Source organism: Zerene cesonia, chromosome 17 (assembly GCF_012273895.1).
Source record: "Zerene cesonia ecotype Mississippi chromosome 17, Zerene_cesonia_1.1, whole genome shotgun sequence".
Classification (NCBI taxonomy): domain Eukaryota; kingdom Metazoa; phylum Arthropoda; class Insecta; order Lepidoptera; family Pieridae; genus Zerene; species Zerene cesonia.
Genome location: NC_052118.1, coordinates 5,173,617 through 5,191,352, shown reverse-complemented (window position 1 = coordinate 5,191,352; position 17,736 = coordinate 5,173,617). Strand labels below are relative to the sequence as shown.

The 17,736-nt window shown below is 29.9% G+C and overlaps 4 protein-coding genes across 4 annotated transcripts; 3 read left to right on the top strand and 1 right to left on the bottom strand.

Annotated features, from left to right (window-relative positions):
* Positions 1 to 29: 29 nt before the first annotated feature.
* On the top strand, positions 30 to 3,117 carry LOC119833366 (zinc transporter 9-like). Its single transcript, XM_038357351.1, has 5 exons — positions 30 to 106; positions 683 to 800; positions 1,334 to 1,408; positions 1,539 to 1,652; positions 2,095 to 3,117. The coding sequence occupies exons 1-5, from the start codon at positions 30 to 32 to the stop codon at positions 2,137 to 2,139; spliced, it is 429 nt and encodes a 142-aa protein (XP_038213279.1). The 3' UTR covers positions 2,140 to 3,117.
* Positions 3,118 to 3,406: 289 nt separating this feature from the next.
* On the bottom strand, positions 3,407 to 10,070 carry LOC119833423 (probable Ufm1-specific protease 2). The gene is made up of 10 exons (XM_038357419.1): positions 10,005 to 10,070; positions 9,575 to 9,796; positions 8,156 to 8,383; positions 7,741 to 7,914; positions 7,114 to 7,213; positions 6,800 to 6,946; positions 6,433 to 6,555; positions 5,849 to 6,107; positions 5,171 to 5,424; positions 3,407 to 4,905 (listed from the first exon to the last, which is right to left on the bottom strand). The coding sequence occupies exons 1-10, from the start codon at positions 10,041 to 10,043 to the stop codon at positions 4,694 to 4,696; spliced, it is 1,758 nt and encodes a 585-aa protein (XP_038213347.1). The 5' UTR covers positions 10,044 to 10,070; the 3' UTR covers positions 3,407 to 4,693.
* A 387-nt stretch (positions 10,071 to 10,457) lies between these two features.
* Positions 10,458 to 11,938, top strand: LOC119833586 (exosome complex component RRP43-like). Its single transcript, XM_038357656.1, has 5 exons — positions 10,458 to 10,618; positions 10,698 to 10,872; positions 10,951 to 11,245; positions 11,362 to 11,491; positions 11,626 to 11,938. Exons 1-5 carry the CDS (start codon positions 10,602 to 10,604, stop codon positions 11,852 to 11,854), a joined length of 846 nt encoding a protein of 281 aa, XP_038213584.1. The 5' UTR covers positions 10,458 to 10,601; the 3' UTR covers positions 11,855 to 11,938.
* A 3,380-nt stretch (positions 11,939 to 15,318) lies between these two features.
* On the top strand, positions 15,319 to 16,964 carry LOC119833457 (60S ribosomal protein L31). The gene is made up of 3 exons (XM_038357463.1): positions 15,319 to 15,403; positions 15,544 to 15,777; positions 16,797 to 16,964. The coding sequence occupies exons 2-3, from the start codon at positions 15,554 to 15,556 to the stop codon at positions 16,945 to 16,947; spliced, it is 375 nt and encodes a 124-aa protein (XP_038213391.1). The 5' UTR covers positions 15,319 to 15,403; positions 15,544 to 15,553; the 3' UTR covers positions 16,948 to 16,964.
* The last annotated feature ends 772 nt before the right edge of the window (positions 16,965 to 17,736 follow it).

Genomic DNA, 17,736 nt, shown 5'->3' with positions numbered 1-17,736 from the left:
TGGCAGGTGGGGTTTGTAAGAGTGTACGAATGTACGTGTTTTTACGTGTACGTGTGTGTAGGATAGACGGACGCATACTCAGCAACGTGGGCACGCTGGTTGGCAGGTGGGGTTGGTTCGTATGTACGTGTATCTACGTGTACGTGTATGAAGGATACGCGGACGCGTTACTAAGAAATAATACATCCTGTTTTTTATATTCTCGTAATTGTTAACTTAAAGATTTAACTCATCTTGAAAATTGAAGAAACCAAATTATTTTTGAGTAACTTTCTTACTCTTATGTTATAAAGTGTGTTTGTTGGCTTTCTTCAATGTCGTAATGGAGCGATTTATCTTGTATTTTTGTGACTGGTGATAGAAAGAAGGGAGATTGATACAGGCTATCTTTGTGTGTTTGTCAACGTGGACAAAGAGCTATTTGTTTTTGGTTTTATTTTAAGAAGCGCACATTATTCAAAACATTATTAGAAATCGTGACCAATTTATATGTTTTACCTGGAACATGGTAAAGCTGTTTCATTGTGTTTGTCGGTTTAATGGGTTGTTTTGTTCACTTTGTATAGTTTTTGTGATTTTTGATGGTTATCAAAAACAAATAACTTTTGTTTACAATTAAAAAAGACAGAAACACATAGATTATAAAAGAGCACCCTAAATATGAAAAGCATATTTAATACAGGTCTATTCGTCAAGAGCAACTGGATGAAATCAACAGTGTGTTGGAGCGCGACTTCATGATTCGAGCCATACATGACGTGAAGGGAATCGATATTGGCAGCAACCTCATTAGATACAAGGTAAATTTATATTTTTATACACCCTATACGTTCATATAATAATGACATTTTTTTGGATTTCTGTCAGACAGTATGATAGGTTTTATCTATACATATAAGAATATAAAACTAAAGAGTTTATTAGTTAAAATAGCTATATAATAGAAACACGGGCGAACCCGAAGTGGACCGCTAGTATGTAATAGTAACAAGTACTAAATAAGAATATACATATTAGTTTATAGCTATACTATATATTAGAAAGATTGTATATTTATTTTTATTGTATAGTTCTTATTTTTATACATACACCTTTTTTCTTTTTTTTTCTATCTATCTATCGATCTATCGATTAGTCTATTTGTACACCCTTGTTTCACAAAGCATCGGAGATATTTTACGGTTTTAATTTTTATGCCTGGTCGTAATTTTCGAGTTTAAACACCAGTTTAAACTCGAAAAATACAAATTTTTTTTCCATAATACAGAAAGTAAAATAGTAAAGTCGTGTTATTTTTAATAAATTTAGGAAACTATTTCATTTTTGTTTTCAGGCTGAAGTTGATTTCGATGGGCGTGCTCTAACAAGATCATATTTAGAAAAACACGATCTTAATGCCTTGTTGGAAGTGAGTAATCCATATCTTACGACAATTGTAACAATCAGTTATAGCTATATACAATATCATATAAACATATTAAACTAGACATTATACTAACAAAGTGAAAGCTTTTAAATGTTTTTCATTTCCATTTAAGGATATGAAAAAGATCCAAACGATCGACGACGTGGAAGCGTTCCTTTTGAAACATGGCGAGAACATTGTTGATATGTTGGGAGGTGAAATAGATAGGATAGAATTAAAATTGAGGGTGAGTAGTTAACTATTTTAGAAGAAGACTAGTTCATTTAAGTTATACAAGTATATTTAAAAATTCAATATAATACTGTTTATATCTACCCATCGAACCTAGCCCGGTGGCGTTGAGCTCTCAAGAACCCTCGTAAGAGGTCTGATTTTGAATTAATATGTGATGATAATAATGATGATGTTTTATATCAACAAAATACAATAATTATTATAATAGTAATATCATACTTAAGAGATTGTTTTAATGCGTTAACCTCAGGGAGTAACCTGGACCGATTTAAATAAAATCTTTTGATATGAGTAAAGCCGGGGCGGACCGCTTGTAATATATAGAATTAAAATGGTAAACACTACCAGTTTTGTTATATGAGAAATAGGATTGATTTTATTTCACGATTTGATGCTGAAATAATGTCTAATATATGTATATATTTTTGTTTCAGAAAAAGTTTCCTCAAATTCGACACTGTGATTTGGAGATACTTTAATGATACCATCTATAAAAAGTTGTAATCTATTGTTTTAAAGTAGAGTGATTACAGCAACAATAATGAATATTTATAGGTTTCAATGATAGCCACATTAGTAAAATGATACCAGAAATCATGTGATAAGTTTTGACACCAAAATATATTAATTTTTGACACATAAGCTAGATGCTTGCGATGTTCTATGGATTTACTCAATGCGCCTCGAATAATAGGACAAAAAATGAACACCCAATAAATGAGTTTTGTTTGAAGAAATATAAATACTTCTATGCAAGGGATAGCCTTTTCTTCTTGTATTAATATTTCATCGATTATTTGATCAGAAAACTTATTTAAGATTATTAAAATAACGGTTTAAAACTATATGTAAGGTTATATGGAGAGCTCGTGGCTTATTTATATGTTAAATATTCAATGTACTAATTTATAATCGGTTCGGCTTTGAAATTCCTCTTTGAATACTGGGAATACATTGCTGCTTTAAAGTTTAATTCTCTTTTACATGAGAGAAGACATTCCATGTAAAACAGTGAATGATTTATTTACCCAGGGACAAATAAAAAAATCAATTTTCTTTTACTTCAATGACAAACCATCTTATTGTTGTCTAAAAGGTTTTTCAGGGTAACGGTGGTATTTATATATAACCTATATAATACATATTTACAATTGGGTTTTAACTACTAATTTAATAAATCTAAAGACAAAAAAAAAACTTGTATGCTTATCCCTAAAAATATTATAAGAGAAATAGAATAAATAGGAAATTTGTGTTGCAACTACTGAATCCTATAGATATAGCAATAAATTTGCATAAATAATAGATATATCTGTATATTTGTTTCATTTTTGTCCTGTCCATAATTTCTTAGCTGTAACCTGATTTCTGTGATGTTGTATATAAATTGATATGCTTTATTGTTAAGTTTAGCGTATTATTTAAGAAACATTGATTTGTAAATAAATCTGTTACATTTAAAATGTCTTTTATTAAATTTGTATTGATTATATAATTTACGGGGAATCTTAAACGCTTTGCTTGTATGTCTATCGCCTGTTAAATATTATCACGTAAGCATATTCAATGCGTATTCGGTCTTTCGTGGTGACGCCTTACCACTTGGATGTGATAATTTTCAACTCATTATTGTTCCCACTGCAGGGAAGCCTAGGGCTAAGGCCTCTTGGATTGACATTTTACATTGAAATTTTCGTTTACTTGCGTTGATTCCAAACTTGAAGTGACGTGAATAAAACCACTTCATTCAAATAATAATTTATTTGATACAAAATATAACAATTCCATTAAACTTATAACCTTGAGATAGTGAGTCATCGTAATAAAACATTTCAGCTAATTAATAATTATTTCAATGCTGCATTAACAGACAAAAAAAAAAACATGTAACACGTGTTATTACGATACAAAATTATTTTATATTAAGTTTTACAAATACATAATATATAGACCTAAACATAAATGTATGGATGGATTTTTGTTGGTGTAAAAAATCTATAAAGCATTGATATATAACCAGACCATTTTACGAATTACATATTATTACATTATGAATTCTGCTATAAACGTTCGATTTAAAATATGAGATCATGTTACAACGAAGTTGGAAGAATACAATCATCGTGTAACACGATTCTTCCAATTTGAGAAAGACTGGATTTTCTTATAATGCTCATAATAGCACCTGCTTTGATTAAAATAATTTTACAATAATTGTTTTGTGTTCGTACACAACTCGCAGTCTTAAAACACGCACATAATCATTTGTGATTTGAACGTAAAGCTAGCTGTTAACTATATGGCCAGAATACCTATGGAAAATATAATAAGCCATCCAAAAGACCGGGTATTATCTATCTGATTGTACCCGAGTATTATGGAATGAGATACATAATAATATGCACTAATGACCGCTATTTATAATAAATGAGGGACATAAGACCAACATTTTATTTAATGTCATATTAGCAACGCAATTGGTCGAACTTATATTTTTTAAGAACGGATATCAACTAGGTTCAACAATTATTGAGCTTTAATACTTTAAGCTTACACTATCTTTATATCACAATTATTGCATTCGTAATAACATGCCTTATCAAAGTATCGTTGCTAAGGAATTATGTTTATTATTCCTGTAATTTACGTCTAATATACGATTTTGAAATTATTCTACGGATCAATTTGCAATGAATTTATTTTAATATATAGTATTAAATATTTTTGATTTTGTTCATGTTTTCCTTTCCATACACAGATCGAAAATCGCCATTCATGTGATTAATTGTTGTGTCATAAATGCAATCACAAAACTTTTGCATATTATTGTATATTAATAAGCAAGATACATTTTAGCGAACTATTCTTATAAAAAGCCAGATTTGCCTTAACAAATTGTTGCTCCTGTTCGTACAAAAAACTATCTCTGTCACTAATAACATTTGTTTTTCCATAACATCTACTACGCCTCTTCCCTTTCCTTTACATCATATTTCGTAACGAGTGTTAAGATAGATAAGCGATATGTTTGTTTCACACAGTTTGTTTAGTTTGAGGAAGACAGAGGTTGTAATGGGCAGTTTTATTCCAAAAATCTGCGCCCTTCCAACCACACCAACCCTTTCCAATAACTGTTTGGATATCATCAGCTCCCGTATAATGCGGATCGAGGATCAAATAACGGGTTTCGTTTTTCTCTTCATTGTATTCAACTCCTATAATGGTGTGAGCTAAAACACCACCACCTGAAATTGATTTTTCACACATTATTATTATTTTTTTTAATGAAAGGAGGTATTGTGATCAAAACAAACAGGATCAAAGGGTTTATTGATTTGTTTTTGTAAGTTAATTAACACAAAAGTGCAGTACATGTTTTAAAAAGTATATTTATTTAATTATTTGATTAAAAAAATACAAAATCTTCTTTAGACTATAACACACACATATTCCTACAATTATTAAAAATATATTTAAATTAATTTCATAATTGAATAGTCGAAAACATACCAATCATTATTGGGCTTCCGTGTTGTACAAAATGATGCATTAATTCCGGCGTGTAACTCTGTAACTCTGCGCCTGTGTTTGCGAACAATATCCTAGATTGAACACCAATTAATGTATCCAGACAGAACATAACTTCTGTGGAACCTATCCATTGCTTAGACCCTACAAATGTAGACGGTTTATCACCTATTTTAACAAGGCACTGTTGGATTTCTTTATGACTGGGTACATCTATTGAACTGTATCCTTGATACCTGCAAATGGAATTAAAATTTGAATTATTTTCAATTAAGTTATCTGCTAAAATACATAATATATTGTACCATATGCTATCCCAGCATAAAAACCATGAGTTGTCAACCGCTGCAATTTCGTTAACGTTAATTATAATTCGATACCTTTCTATATTATGCATAGACTAGCTGCGCCCCGCGATTTCACCCGCGTAAATCTATAACCCTTAGGAATATCGGGATAATAATCCAGCTATCTACGTACCAAATTTAATTGCAATCGGTTCAGTAATTTTTACGTGAAAGAGTAACAAACATACACATACACATGCATCCCTCCTCACAAACATTAAAGTTTTAAAATATAAATGCAACTATTAAGCATTAACAATTGCATTTAACAGAACCTTAAACATATTCTCTAATTAACATAACCATAACTCACTTAAACCAAGAGAATATAGTTTGCATAGAGCGATAGGCACAACCCCATCCATCATCATTAAAGTTATCCTGCATGTAATGGTAATAGATATATCTTCCACGAACTAAAGCCACTTTCACATTAGACTTGATTTGTTGCAGTATAGCTTCGTGCGGATTTATTAGTTTCGAACTATGGAAGATATATGCATTTCCCCTCCGGAATATCGGTCTGTCCTGTGGCAGAGCTAACTGCTCGTGCAGGAGGTTTCTCTCTTTTTCTGTAATAAAATAAAGAAATGTAAACACAAGCATACACACATATAAAAGATTGTCTTGCAAATTAATTGATAAAATTATGGACATCACTTCAATCTCTTTAATTTTAACAACAAACAAATTATAGTATGCAATTATGCATCATTTTGCAGTAACTGCATAAATAAAATGTACAAATGGGGTAACTTTTGCCCAAAATTCCTGGTTTTTTGCTCATAAAAATCAAATTATATAATTGAATTTCATGTTCTATGCATTTTTCGTGTCATCCAAAGTTGCTCGAGGATTGTTTAATTTAAAAAAAAAAATATTTTAGGCATAACTTACCCATACTTTCATCTGGTATCCCTTTTGGCATTACTCTTGTAATGAAATGTCCAATCTCTGGCGGAAGATAATGATAAGTTTCGGGCAGTCGCAGACCAGCACCATCACCTATACCTTCTTGCCCTGTATAAGGTAATAATTATACGTCTTTACAATGTTAACATACATATTTTTCCGTCTTCTTTAATTAGAATTGATTTTATATAGTTTGTTTTCAATAGATAAGGATAAAATTTTGCAACCAAACACACAATTAATTTTTATAAAATAGAAAGTACACAAAGTGTATTAATACCACAGTACCACTGAGATCAAGTGTAAATGAATAAGATAATTAAATAAATACACATTAAAATATATACTTTACCCAGCTGTTCAATAAGAACACTTTCCAATAACTTAAGTGAGCGACACGCAGCCTCGACAAGTACATTGTAAAGCTCTGAGACCTTTGTATTACGGTGAATCATAGCCAATGTGTCAATTCTTAGTGGCATACTTATACAGAAGGCAGCTGGAAATGAAATATTATATTTAAATAATTTATTTATTTGTTTTAAATGAAATTCCATTGAAAATCTTTTATAACCATTTTTCAAATAAATCATATGTAATGTTGAATATATATTAAGAAAATTTATTGATTGCATAGGATCAAGTTTTAGATTTGTTGCTACTTACGTTTCCTTTGAGTAGTCATCATTTTAACAGCAGTCTTGACAAGTTTATCTGATAATATATCTTTTGTCGCTTTCATAACTAGGCTGACTGGCAGAACCTCCTAGACGGAAAAAAAATTTAAGCACAAAACAAAAAGAATCATAAAATTGGGTTCACCCAGTTGAAAGTTATCAGGTAACAAAAACAAAAAAAAAATGGAATTGATATTCTTCTGCAGTTTTTGAAGGTAGTTGATAGTACAAAAAAATAATAATTTGTAAACTACATGAAGCGAACAACTAATTACTATGATATGAAATAACATGTCCCTTAGCCCCATTATGGGGGCAAATAATATACACATCCAACCAAGGGGTGGTCCTACGCTTATGTGATAGTAACTGTACCAAGGAGGCGGTAGAAGCTATTGATGGCTATCATAAGTTTGTATTAAAAACGTAAAATAGAACATTATTTCGAAAATTACTCAACCCATCTGAGAGAATTTATGAATTAAAGTCGTACTTTAATAATCGCAAAAAAGATGATTTTGATAAATTCTGACACTTAATTTTGCATAGTTCACACAAATTAAGCTGCAGGCAACAGGCCGGTTCTCTAATAGTTCTCCATTTCACTTATACTAACCACATTATTAATGTTGTATTTTTTCTTCTTTGATGATTGTTCTGGACTCATTGAATCAACAAGGTCTCCTATGTTTGCTTCAGTACTAGTACCTGTTACTCCAACATCCGAAGCAACTCCAAACAAATATACTGAGGTGCCATTAATTTGAAAGGATACCTGACCTGAAGCAATCTGAAACATGAAACATGAACAAACGACATTTAATAATTTGTAGTGTTACATAAAAAAATAATATAAAAACTCACAATCCCATTGTAGAATAAGTTTCTACAATTACATATTTCTTATAAGTCATCAAGATCATATATAGTAATTAATTTTAATTAATTGCAATCAGCATGCTAATTAAAAGCTATGCATTTTAGTCAAGTTTCCTTGTATTTTTTTTTTTTGTTATTTTTGATTTACATACCTTCTTTCTTTTATTTTGTAAAATATTCTTAACACCTGGGATAGTTGCTTCACATGTGAGAGGTAATATTGTATTTAACCTCACATGAAGGAACTGTTTCCATAGGTCGTCTGATTCAAGCACTTCATATTGTGTCTCTTCAAACTTTTCATGCACTAAAAAATGTGCTCTCATCACTTTATCCTTACCAATTATGATAAATAATGGATTATCTGTAATGTCTACATCCTGTAATAATAAAATGCACAAAAATTAAGTAACCTCTGATTGAAATAGTCATCATTGATTAAATTTATATTATACTAGCAGCCCATCCCAGCTTCGCAAGGGCATAATAATATAATAAAAGAAAATACACAATGTTTTACAATGAGTTTCTAAAAAAATAACCCTTCAGTGCTAGCCGAGCGGAGTTTTTACTATAATTTAAACTTTGGATACCTATTGTATGGAATATATGAACCAAATAATTTAAAAGGTGATTTTAAGGTATTGAAGTAGTCTTAAATATTGATTTATTCATTTTGATGAGGATCAATACCTAGGTATGAATAAAGAGCCTTTTCTAGCAGTGGTATTTTAATTTTTTTTTGTTTAATAAAAGGACACTTATTGTGACATAACTGTAAAAGATAGAGAAATGCTGTTGCACCACTTTTTATAGATAGTGACGTGTCCTGGAAAATTGTAATACATCATTTTGTTCTATCATTAATAGTTTAAGGAAGGGAGTTTTTTGGTTACTTTTTTACACCTTTGGTTAGATTATTCAAAATTCAGATAGCATCCTTGATATTTTTGAAAATGAAACATAGCCTATGCAGCACTCGAGAATCACTATTCCCTTAGCATGCCAACGGTGAAAGAATTTTTTAAATCAGTTCAGTAGTTAAGGAGCCTATTTATTTCAAACAAACAAATAATTTTTAAACAACAATTTATTTTCTAAATGATAAAATGTCAATAAACAACATTATGGATGCAATAGAAATTAGTATATTGGTATATATACATATGTTATTTCTCATATGCAATGAAGATAAAATTTTTAAAACAGCAGGTTAGGATTTCCAATATTGGAAGTCTTCATAACCAAAACAATAATATAAGGCCAAGTTATTTTAAGCTTCTCTCCTGAAAATTTAAACACTGGACAAGGCAACACTAAATAGTGTAGTACCCTATTGCAGGAGGATTATCACATGGTTACCCATGAAGATTGTAATAAATAGAATGTGTACATCAGAGTATCAAATGTATGAGCTTGAGTAACAGCAATGATTAAAAAATCAATGGTGGATCATTTAGAAATGGCACCCCTGGGTACTTACTTGTAGAATTTATGGCTTCTGGAATCATAGCAATAATTATTAATTATACAGCATAACAGTGAATTATAGGTTTATAAATTCAAATTACCTGCAGTATCTCCTTGGGTTTAGACTCAACACTAGATGTATCACTAAATTTAACAACACCACACAACTCTATTTCAGCTGGTAGAGTTAAAAGCAATTGATTATACGTTTTCTTTTCATTTTCAAAGAATTCTAAACTTATCCCGATCACGAGCAAAGTACCGTCGTACATAAGTCCGTATAAGCATCCTGTTGTTTCATTTGTGTCTATATTCGACAACCTCTGAAAACCATTAAAATTTCATAAATTTTTAACTTACAAGTAAAGTCTGAAAAACAAGACACCGCGACGGTGACGTATAGTTTAAATAACTTTATCTCTCTAAAATAACTGAGATTGAGATAAAAATATATTTACAAGTAATTATAACTTTTTAATGAGATTGGTGAAAAGAAAATGCTAATATATAATGTTTTATATAAAATTTTACCTCAATAACATATTTTGATATTTTGAGACGTGGTGACATCTTTATTTAATATTGCCAGTTAGTACCACAGATTAAAAAAGACTACTTAACAGATTAGGATTAATGGACTAATAAAATTACTACTACGCTATAGTTAGCAGTATTTAGGTACCTATCGACTCAGTACCTACAATTACTTTAGACTTAAGACTGCAAATACTTTTTGCTTTTGCTTTTCAATAGAACGCCAATGTCTTTCTTATTTAATTGTAATGGGTACAGCGTTATACAATAACTACTGTTTCAATTAATTTCTGGCATAAGGATAAAGTTTTAACATGTTTACAGAGAGAGAGTTTACGAAGTTTTGTCTCAAGTTCCTTACCTACTTTCTGTTTATGATTACAAATGTACAATGTACAATACGTCCATCCAAAGAGTAGTATAATAATTGCGTCCATCTGTCGACTGTCAAGTGTCAACTGTCAATATCATGTGTGAAAAGGACGACGCTGAGTTCAAAGCAATCTTAAAAATACACAATCAAAAAGAATAACAATTTTTATTTTTATAAGCATTAGGTATAATTGTTATACGAGGGAATAATTATTAATAAACATGACTGATATATACAAGTAAGCTACATTTCACTTGAAAAGGTCTTAGTCGTCAGTTACGACCATAGAATAAAATAAAATAATTATTTATTTTCAGGTTAATTCATCCAAATAAGTATTTTGATGATTACATTTCACGAAATGTACGTCCGGATGGAAGGAAATTTGATGAACAGCGAAGTATTAAACTCAATTTAAATGCAATAAAAACATCAGAAGCTTCTGCAGTTGTTAAATGTGGAAATACAACAGTGATATGTGGAATAACCTTGGTAAGTTAAAGATCGTCGTGATATCGATATATTCAGTACATATAACTCATAAAAACTAATATACCTGCTTTATTTCAGGAATTAGCAACACCTAAAGCAGAGGAACCAGACAATGGTTTCCTTGTTACTAATGTAGAGCTATTGCCATTATGCTCATCAAAATTCAAGCCCGGACCACCTTCTGATCATGCACAAGTTGTTAGCAATACAGTTTGTGACCTATTAATGAATTCAAAGTGTATAGATCTAAAGGACTTATGCATAGTTTCTGATAAATTAGCTTGGGTACTTTATTGTGATATGGTTTGCTTAGATAATGATGGCAGTGTTGTTGATGCTTGTATGACAACTTTAATGGCAAGTTTAAAGACATGTAAGTATATGTAACATACATTTTAATATTACTATTTTTTGCTATACTATATTTTTAATATTTTAGATATAAGTGGTAAGTAATCTATTTGTATGTTGAAAATAATTCTTTTTTAGTGTCTTTGCCCACCGTAACCTATGATACAGAAACAGATGATATCAAAGTTGACCCCAATGTTAGAAAACCTCTTAAACTCACTGGACTACCAGTAGCTACAAGTTTTGCCATATATCAAACTCCACAAAGGTATTTTTTACATATTTTATATTATGATACATGGTAGAAATTTTTTAAATACTCTTATTTATTAAAGAATTCAAATTTTCAAGCCAAGTAATTTAGAAGCTCATAGTTCAGTATGTTTTTATTAATTTTTTTAGCAATATTGTCTTGACGGATCCTACAGCATATGAAGAAGAAATGTGTGGTGGTATAGGAGCAAATCTTATAGTATGTTGGAACCAAGGCGTATTGTGTGGAGTTCAGAAGTTTGGAGGTGGTAATATTACATCAGAGAGGCATAAAGAAATGTTCAGAGTAGCTAAAGAAAGAAGCAAAATTGTTGAAGAAGTTATACTCACATGTTCAAATGAAGAATTCAAGAAATAAATATCTTCTTATTTAATTTATGTGACATTACACATATTTCAATAAAAGATGATTTATAAAAAATAAATATATTTTTCAATCACAGTCTTGTTGTTTTACAGCTAATTAAAATTGCTATTAATACACTTCAATTATTTATTTTTTATAAAATACTTCATTATCACAATCCCAAATATTTTTTCAGAAATCCACTTCAATTTGTATGTGTTATTTTTGGGTTTGATCTTTAAACTGATTCTGAAGTTTTATTATTATCTTTGGACATAATTATTTGTTAATTACAATGTTTTCATTATAATTTTCTATGGTACAATGATGATAATACAATATAATATACCATAATTTAAAATGATCTATCACACTTTAAGACACATACTGTCAATACTCTATATAATGTCACACTTAGAAAATCATAAATATTTTAAAATCATTACATAAGTAAATGCGTTTCATTAAAAGTAACTATACAGGCGACATTTCAATGTTATCCATATGAAATAATTTTTCACAGAATTGATTCCAGAATTTTTCCTATATATTTTTTAGGTTTGTTTTTGTATCTATATTATATGATTTTGCCACATCATGCACTTCTTTGGCTAGTTTTTGATCCATTTCATAGAGTGAAGCAATTATAGGTTTCATTTTTTTAATCAGCTCACTGACATTTCTTAATTTCTGTTCTTGAATAATTATACGTCTTACAAATACAATTGTATAAATTACAACAAGCATCATAATAATTCCAATTTTTAGCTTAGTTTTCCATGTTGAACCCAGGTTTATTTTCATTGATTGCTGTGAAGGGGGTGAATCATACATAATTTTTCCCTTCTCAACATCCTTTATAAGTTCTTTCATTTTTTCACAATACAGTCACTGTGATGTCCTACAGTTTCAAAATTAGTCATGAATTGTTTCGTACGCTACTGTTTGTATCCATAATATTATATCTAGTATATAAAATAGTTTTTTGTTTTACAAAACACAGAACTTCACGATATACATAATATTAATTATCAAGTTAAACCCATCAGGCACTAGACATATGAATTATTATTTTAACGTGTAAATTGCAATATATAATTATTGATATTTAATACACAGGTACGTTAAATATTTGCGTGTTGACTTGTGAGCTTTGACTTTGACTAGATGATAGATCAAACTTCAAAGTATACTACAGCCTACTGCTTACACATGTGTCATAGCGTAATAGATAAAGACGTACCAAAGAGTCTTTAAATTACTAAAACTGGCACTTAGACCGTACTATTATTGTATGCTATATACTACTCTTGGACCGAAAGTAGTATAATATTGCGCCTTTGACTATGGCAAAAAATCTGGTCCAAATAAGAGGGCACCCGATGTTAGTGTTTCATTCTAATGAGGAGCTATGATCAAATAAAATAAGGGACAAATTATTAAAATAACTACCGTGTAAATATCTTGATACATATCATATCGATTCTCCGCTACCTTAGTATATGGCCAAATATGCTGAAATAAAGTTAGGGCAAAATAGTAAACACTGTTAATTTATTCTCTATCGCGTGCAATTCTAATCTTATCATACGTCTTACAATAATTTAATGAATTATTTAGATTAAGATACAAATTATAATTTAATGACAAATAAATTAGTTGAATTGCAAGAAAATACTGATAATCGAATTCTAAATCTAATCAATTTTTCGACAGTTTGCAAATTGGCGAATTAGAAATTATATTAAAACGGTGATTTTGAAATATTTACGTATATTTTTTATAATCAAGCGTTAATTCAATGCGATGATATCATAGACAGACTTATCCGCACGAGCATGTTAAACTTATAACATCCCACATATAAAAATTTACACAATAGCCATCTACGCACTGGAATATCATAACTTTCAAATAACAGCACGGAAATCAACCAAACATCCAATCCAAACAAATAATATTTTAGTGTTATAGTTATTCTCAGTACTGCTATTACTTTAATTATAATGATTTAATTTTAAAATGGGACCCATTTCTTATTAAATGTAAAAATTATAGAAATACTCCCGATTTCCCGCGTAAGTCCGTATCTCATAGGAATATCGGCATAAAAAGTTCCTATATTATGTTATTCCAATTGTCCAGCTGTCTACGTATCAAATTTCATTGCAATCGGTTCAGTAGTTTTTACGTGAAAGAGCAACAAACACACACACATCCTTATAAACTTTCGCATTTATAATATTAGCAGGATAGTAGGATTAGTAGGATAGGATAGGATATAGTAGGAAGGATTTACATTCGGTTTAAAGTTTGTGAGCTTTGGTAAATCATGAAAAAAGTAAGATACTTTGTATTATTTCTACAAAAATCAATAACTTTTTTGTTAGCCTCTCGCCTGATCCGGATTTAGATCAGATTTTTTAAGCTTTCACTTATAAGGTAATTGTAACAACAATTTTTTGGTTTATGTCTTTGAACATAACCTTGTCATATCTCACAGATAAATTTGAATTAAATAAAAAATACAACCACTTAATTCATTTTTTGAATGTGGCTTAAAATAAAGGTCGGGAGATAGAAATAACCCGGCCATCGCATGAAGGCACTATGTAAAGAAAATTTTACATATTATAATATTAAATTAAATTGTTAGTTCGCTTTCCAAGTCAATTAATTTATTTAAAACTTGAAAGATTTTTAATGGATATTGGTAAAAGTTTTCATAGAATGTTGTTGGTTTCGCTAATTACGTAATAACATAAGACAGAAGGTCCCGTAAGTAGAGACAGGGATCTTGTAATTTTTACTCATCTCATATCTTTTTGTAGATATTCCACGTTTTTTTCTTTTGCAGTACCTTTTACTTCTTGAAAACAAATAATATAATTCTAAAATACCCACTTATAAAGACCGATCAAGAATGAAATAATCATGAATCATCGGTAGGTATAGGAACAACAAACGTTGATTATTTCCATACAGTATTTCCGATCCATCCATTGCAATTACTTTCTATGTTGGAATACGAATTATTGATAAACGTGAAGATAAGTAATTTTCTATATAATATATTTTTAAAATTTCGAAAGGACGTTCAAATCGTAAGCAAATAATATCGATAGGGAAAATCGAAAGTTGTAGGTAAGATTTCTAGGCACATCCGAAGAGACAGTACATGTCTGCTAGAAGTACCTTTCGCTTTTGATGATCGGTCAGTGAGCGACAAAATTAAGAAACTTTGTCTAGTTATACTTCTAAATCTACGGGTTTAAATTGAATGAAATTTGAAATTCACCATATTTATAGAACGCTTGCTTGGTAACTATAAATTCATGCCTGTATTTTAAATCATAGTGAAGTTATGGGGGGTCAAAACATTTTCTTGATTCGGTGAGATGATAATAATAATATAAAGCTGAAGAGTTTGTTTGTTTTTGTTTTGCCGAGCATATAATGTGACAGTGTGAAAAGAAATGCTGTTGTCATTTGTCAATTTTGATTTTGTTATCTGACATATGACGTTGACGTTTCTTTTTGCATCGGCGTTTGATCGCTAAGGTGTGTGTGTGTTATATTTTAATCCAATATAATCATAAATAGATGGTTTTTGAAAATAAAGTTATTGTTTAATATGTGTTTATAGAAAGGTGCGCTAAAGATAAAAACTTATATTTATATATACCATACAAAAATTTCAGATTGTTTACAATGGCCAAACCAAAAGGAGAGAGGAAAGGCAAATCTGCCATAAATGAAGTTGTTACTCGTGAATACACAGTCAACTTACATAAAAGGCTTCATGGAGTCGGATTCAAGAAACGTGCTCCTCGTGCCATCAAGGAGATTCGTAAATTTGCTGAAAAACAAATGGGAACCCCTGACGTTCGTGTAGACACAAGATTGAACAAATATCTGTGGTCTAAAGGCGTGAGGTGAGTGCTTTTTGCAAGTAAATTATTATAAAAATATTCGTAATTTTTTTCATCGACATAAACATTTGTATTTGGAGATTTACATTATCAATGACAGTTGTAATTGAGGTTAAAACATGGATATTTTGCTATATCATATAACAAGCATATTCTGTTATGTTTTGTACCTTTAAGTATAGCCGCAGTTCAGTTAGCCAAAAAATAAAATAACTACTTTTTTAGAGTACCTTCCATAGGTGCTCCTTATAAATACCACTACATTTTGAGTAGAAAATAGTGATCCAAAAATATAATTTCATTTTAAATTTGAAAAATTGTCAAGGTAGGTGAGGCATGAACTGAATTTAGTTTTTTGTTGACCGTAAACATTGAATTCATGGGGAAGTATTTAATATTTATGATAGTATTTAGCACCAATATAAAGTATATATGTTAAACTTTTATGATGCCTTTCATAGGTAGTGTACTGTAGCTATGTTTATGTAATAATATTGCAAAATATCTATAATTGCAATATCATCAATATCAAATTCTTTAGGTTTTGTTAAAATGATGAATGTTATTTCTTTTTAAATTTTTACTCTATACATTGGATTTATGTGACAATATTCAATAAATATAAATAAGGTTTTATAAATACAAGATTGGTTTTTTTAATTCTACATTAACAAATGATAATTCAGCTTTTTAAAATCTGTTATAGTTTTTGTGTATTATTGATTAACAAACTTGAAATGACTTTTCTGATCAACATCATTCATGTTACATTTCAGCTTGTTTTTTTTCTAATTGGTGAATTGTTTGAATAAATTAATGGCATGAATTAATACTAGGAATAACTTTGTTCTATGGTTTCATTATTAATGTGCTGACTCTATAACATTAATGTTTTTTCGTGAAAATAGACAAACATGTCAATAAGCAGATTTTATGGTTAACGAGATATATATGTAAAGATTTGCCTTACTATAAAATATGCTTTATGTAAATAACTAAATAGAATATTTCTTAAATTTCAGAAATGTACCCTACAGAGTTCGGGTAAGGCTTTCCCGCAGGCGTAATGACGACGAAGACTCGGCTCACAAGTTGTTCACTCTGGTAACTTATGTTCCAGTTGCTTCAATCAAGGGTCTGCAAACTGAAAATGTGGATGCTAGCCAAGAATAAATAAGTTAAGCTAAAAATGTGTTTAATTTCATTAGGCCCACATTATGTTTGATATTTGATGAACCAAAACAATTTAAATTTTTATTTATATACTAAATTTTGCCCGCGGCTTCGCTCACGTTACATTCGCGGTAACACGGTTCCCGTTTACTGATGTAGACTACAGAAGAGAACTTAATTTTTGTATTAGTTATTTTCTGCATTACAATTTTGAAATCTGCCAAATGCTCCATCCAAACTTCCAACTCCCATTTTAGGGAAGTGGGTGTTCATAAATACAAATTCAAATATTAATAAATTAAGCTTTTGTTAAATTGAACAATACCAACTAATGTAACTAAGCTAAACAAATAATGCAATAGTTTTTTTTGAATAATAAAACATGTACAAATAGATGAAAAATGATAAAAATGATCTTTTACAATGTGTGATTGACATCAAAACATTTTACTTAACATTATTGTGGGCACACTTGTAAAATGTAAATTTTTATTAAATGGTCCAGAATACCAGATGTCACATACTTTGCGATGGACGATTGAGTAAGCTTAGTATGTGTTATAATGGCGTGCCTACCTGCTAACTAAATATTTGGACAGCAAATTGGTAGGTATTACATATTCAAGGCACAATAAAATGTTATTTTTTTTTGCCAGGTAACTTCTCCCTATATATACTTGGCTAAAAATAAATAAAAGGTTAAATAATAGATTTAACTAAATTGTCCATTGTATTAATTAAAGTATTTACTGCGAATTTGTATAGTACACAAAGAGAATAGCGCCTAGC

What these genes read in the sequence shown, in the direction of transcription:
- LOC119833366 (XM_038357351.1), top strand. Translation starts at nt 30, where the DNA reads ATGTACGTGTTTTTACGTGTACGTGTGTGTAGGATAGACGGACGCATA. An exon ending in GTGGGCACGCTGGTTGGCAG is followed by an intron (nt 107 to 682) that starts GTGGGGTTGGTT and finishes TATTTAATACAG; the next exon opens with GTCTATTCGTCAAGAGCAAC. An exon ending in GCAACCTCATTAGATACAAG is followed by an intron (nt 801 to 1,333) that starts GTAAATTTATAT and finishes TTTTGTTTTCAG; the next exon opens with GCTGAAGTTGATTTCGATGG.
- LOC119833586 (XM_038357656.1), top strand. An exon ending in TGATATGTGGAATAACCTTG is followed by an intron (nt 10,873 to 10,950) that starts GTAAGTTAAAGA and finishes GCTTTATTTCAG; the next exon opens with GAATTAGCAACACCTAAAGC. An exon ending in ATATATCAAACTCCACAAAG is followed by an intron (nt 11,492 to 11,625) that starts GTATTTTTTACA and finishes TAATTTTTTTAG; the next exon opens with CAATATTGTCTTGACGGATC.
- LOC119833457 (XM_038357463.1), top strand. Translation starts at nt 15,554, where the DNA reads ATGGCCAAACCAAAAGGAGAGAGGAAAGGCAAATCTGCCATAAATGAA. An exon ending in CTGTGGTCTAAAGGCGTGAG is followed by an intron (nt 15,778 to 16,796) that starts GTGAGTGCTTTT and finishes CTTAAATTTCAG; the next exon opens with AAATGTACCCTACAGAGTTC.
- LOC119833423 (XM_038357419.1), bottom strand. Translation starts at nt 10,043, where the DNA reads ATGTCACCACGTCTCAAAATATCAAAATATGTTATTGAG. An exon ending in AACCCAAGGAGATACTGCAG is followed by an intron (nt 8,384 to 9,574) that starts GTAATTTGAATT and finishes TTATTATTACAG; the next exon opens with GATGTAGACATTACAGATAA. An exon ending in ACTATATTCTCTTGGTTTAA is followed by an intron (nt 5,425 to 5,848) that starts GTGAGTTATGGT and finishes TTCCATTTGCAG; the next exon opens with GTATCAAGGATACAGTTCAA.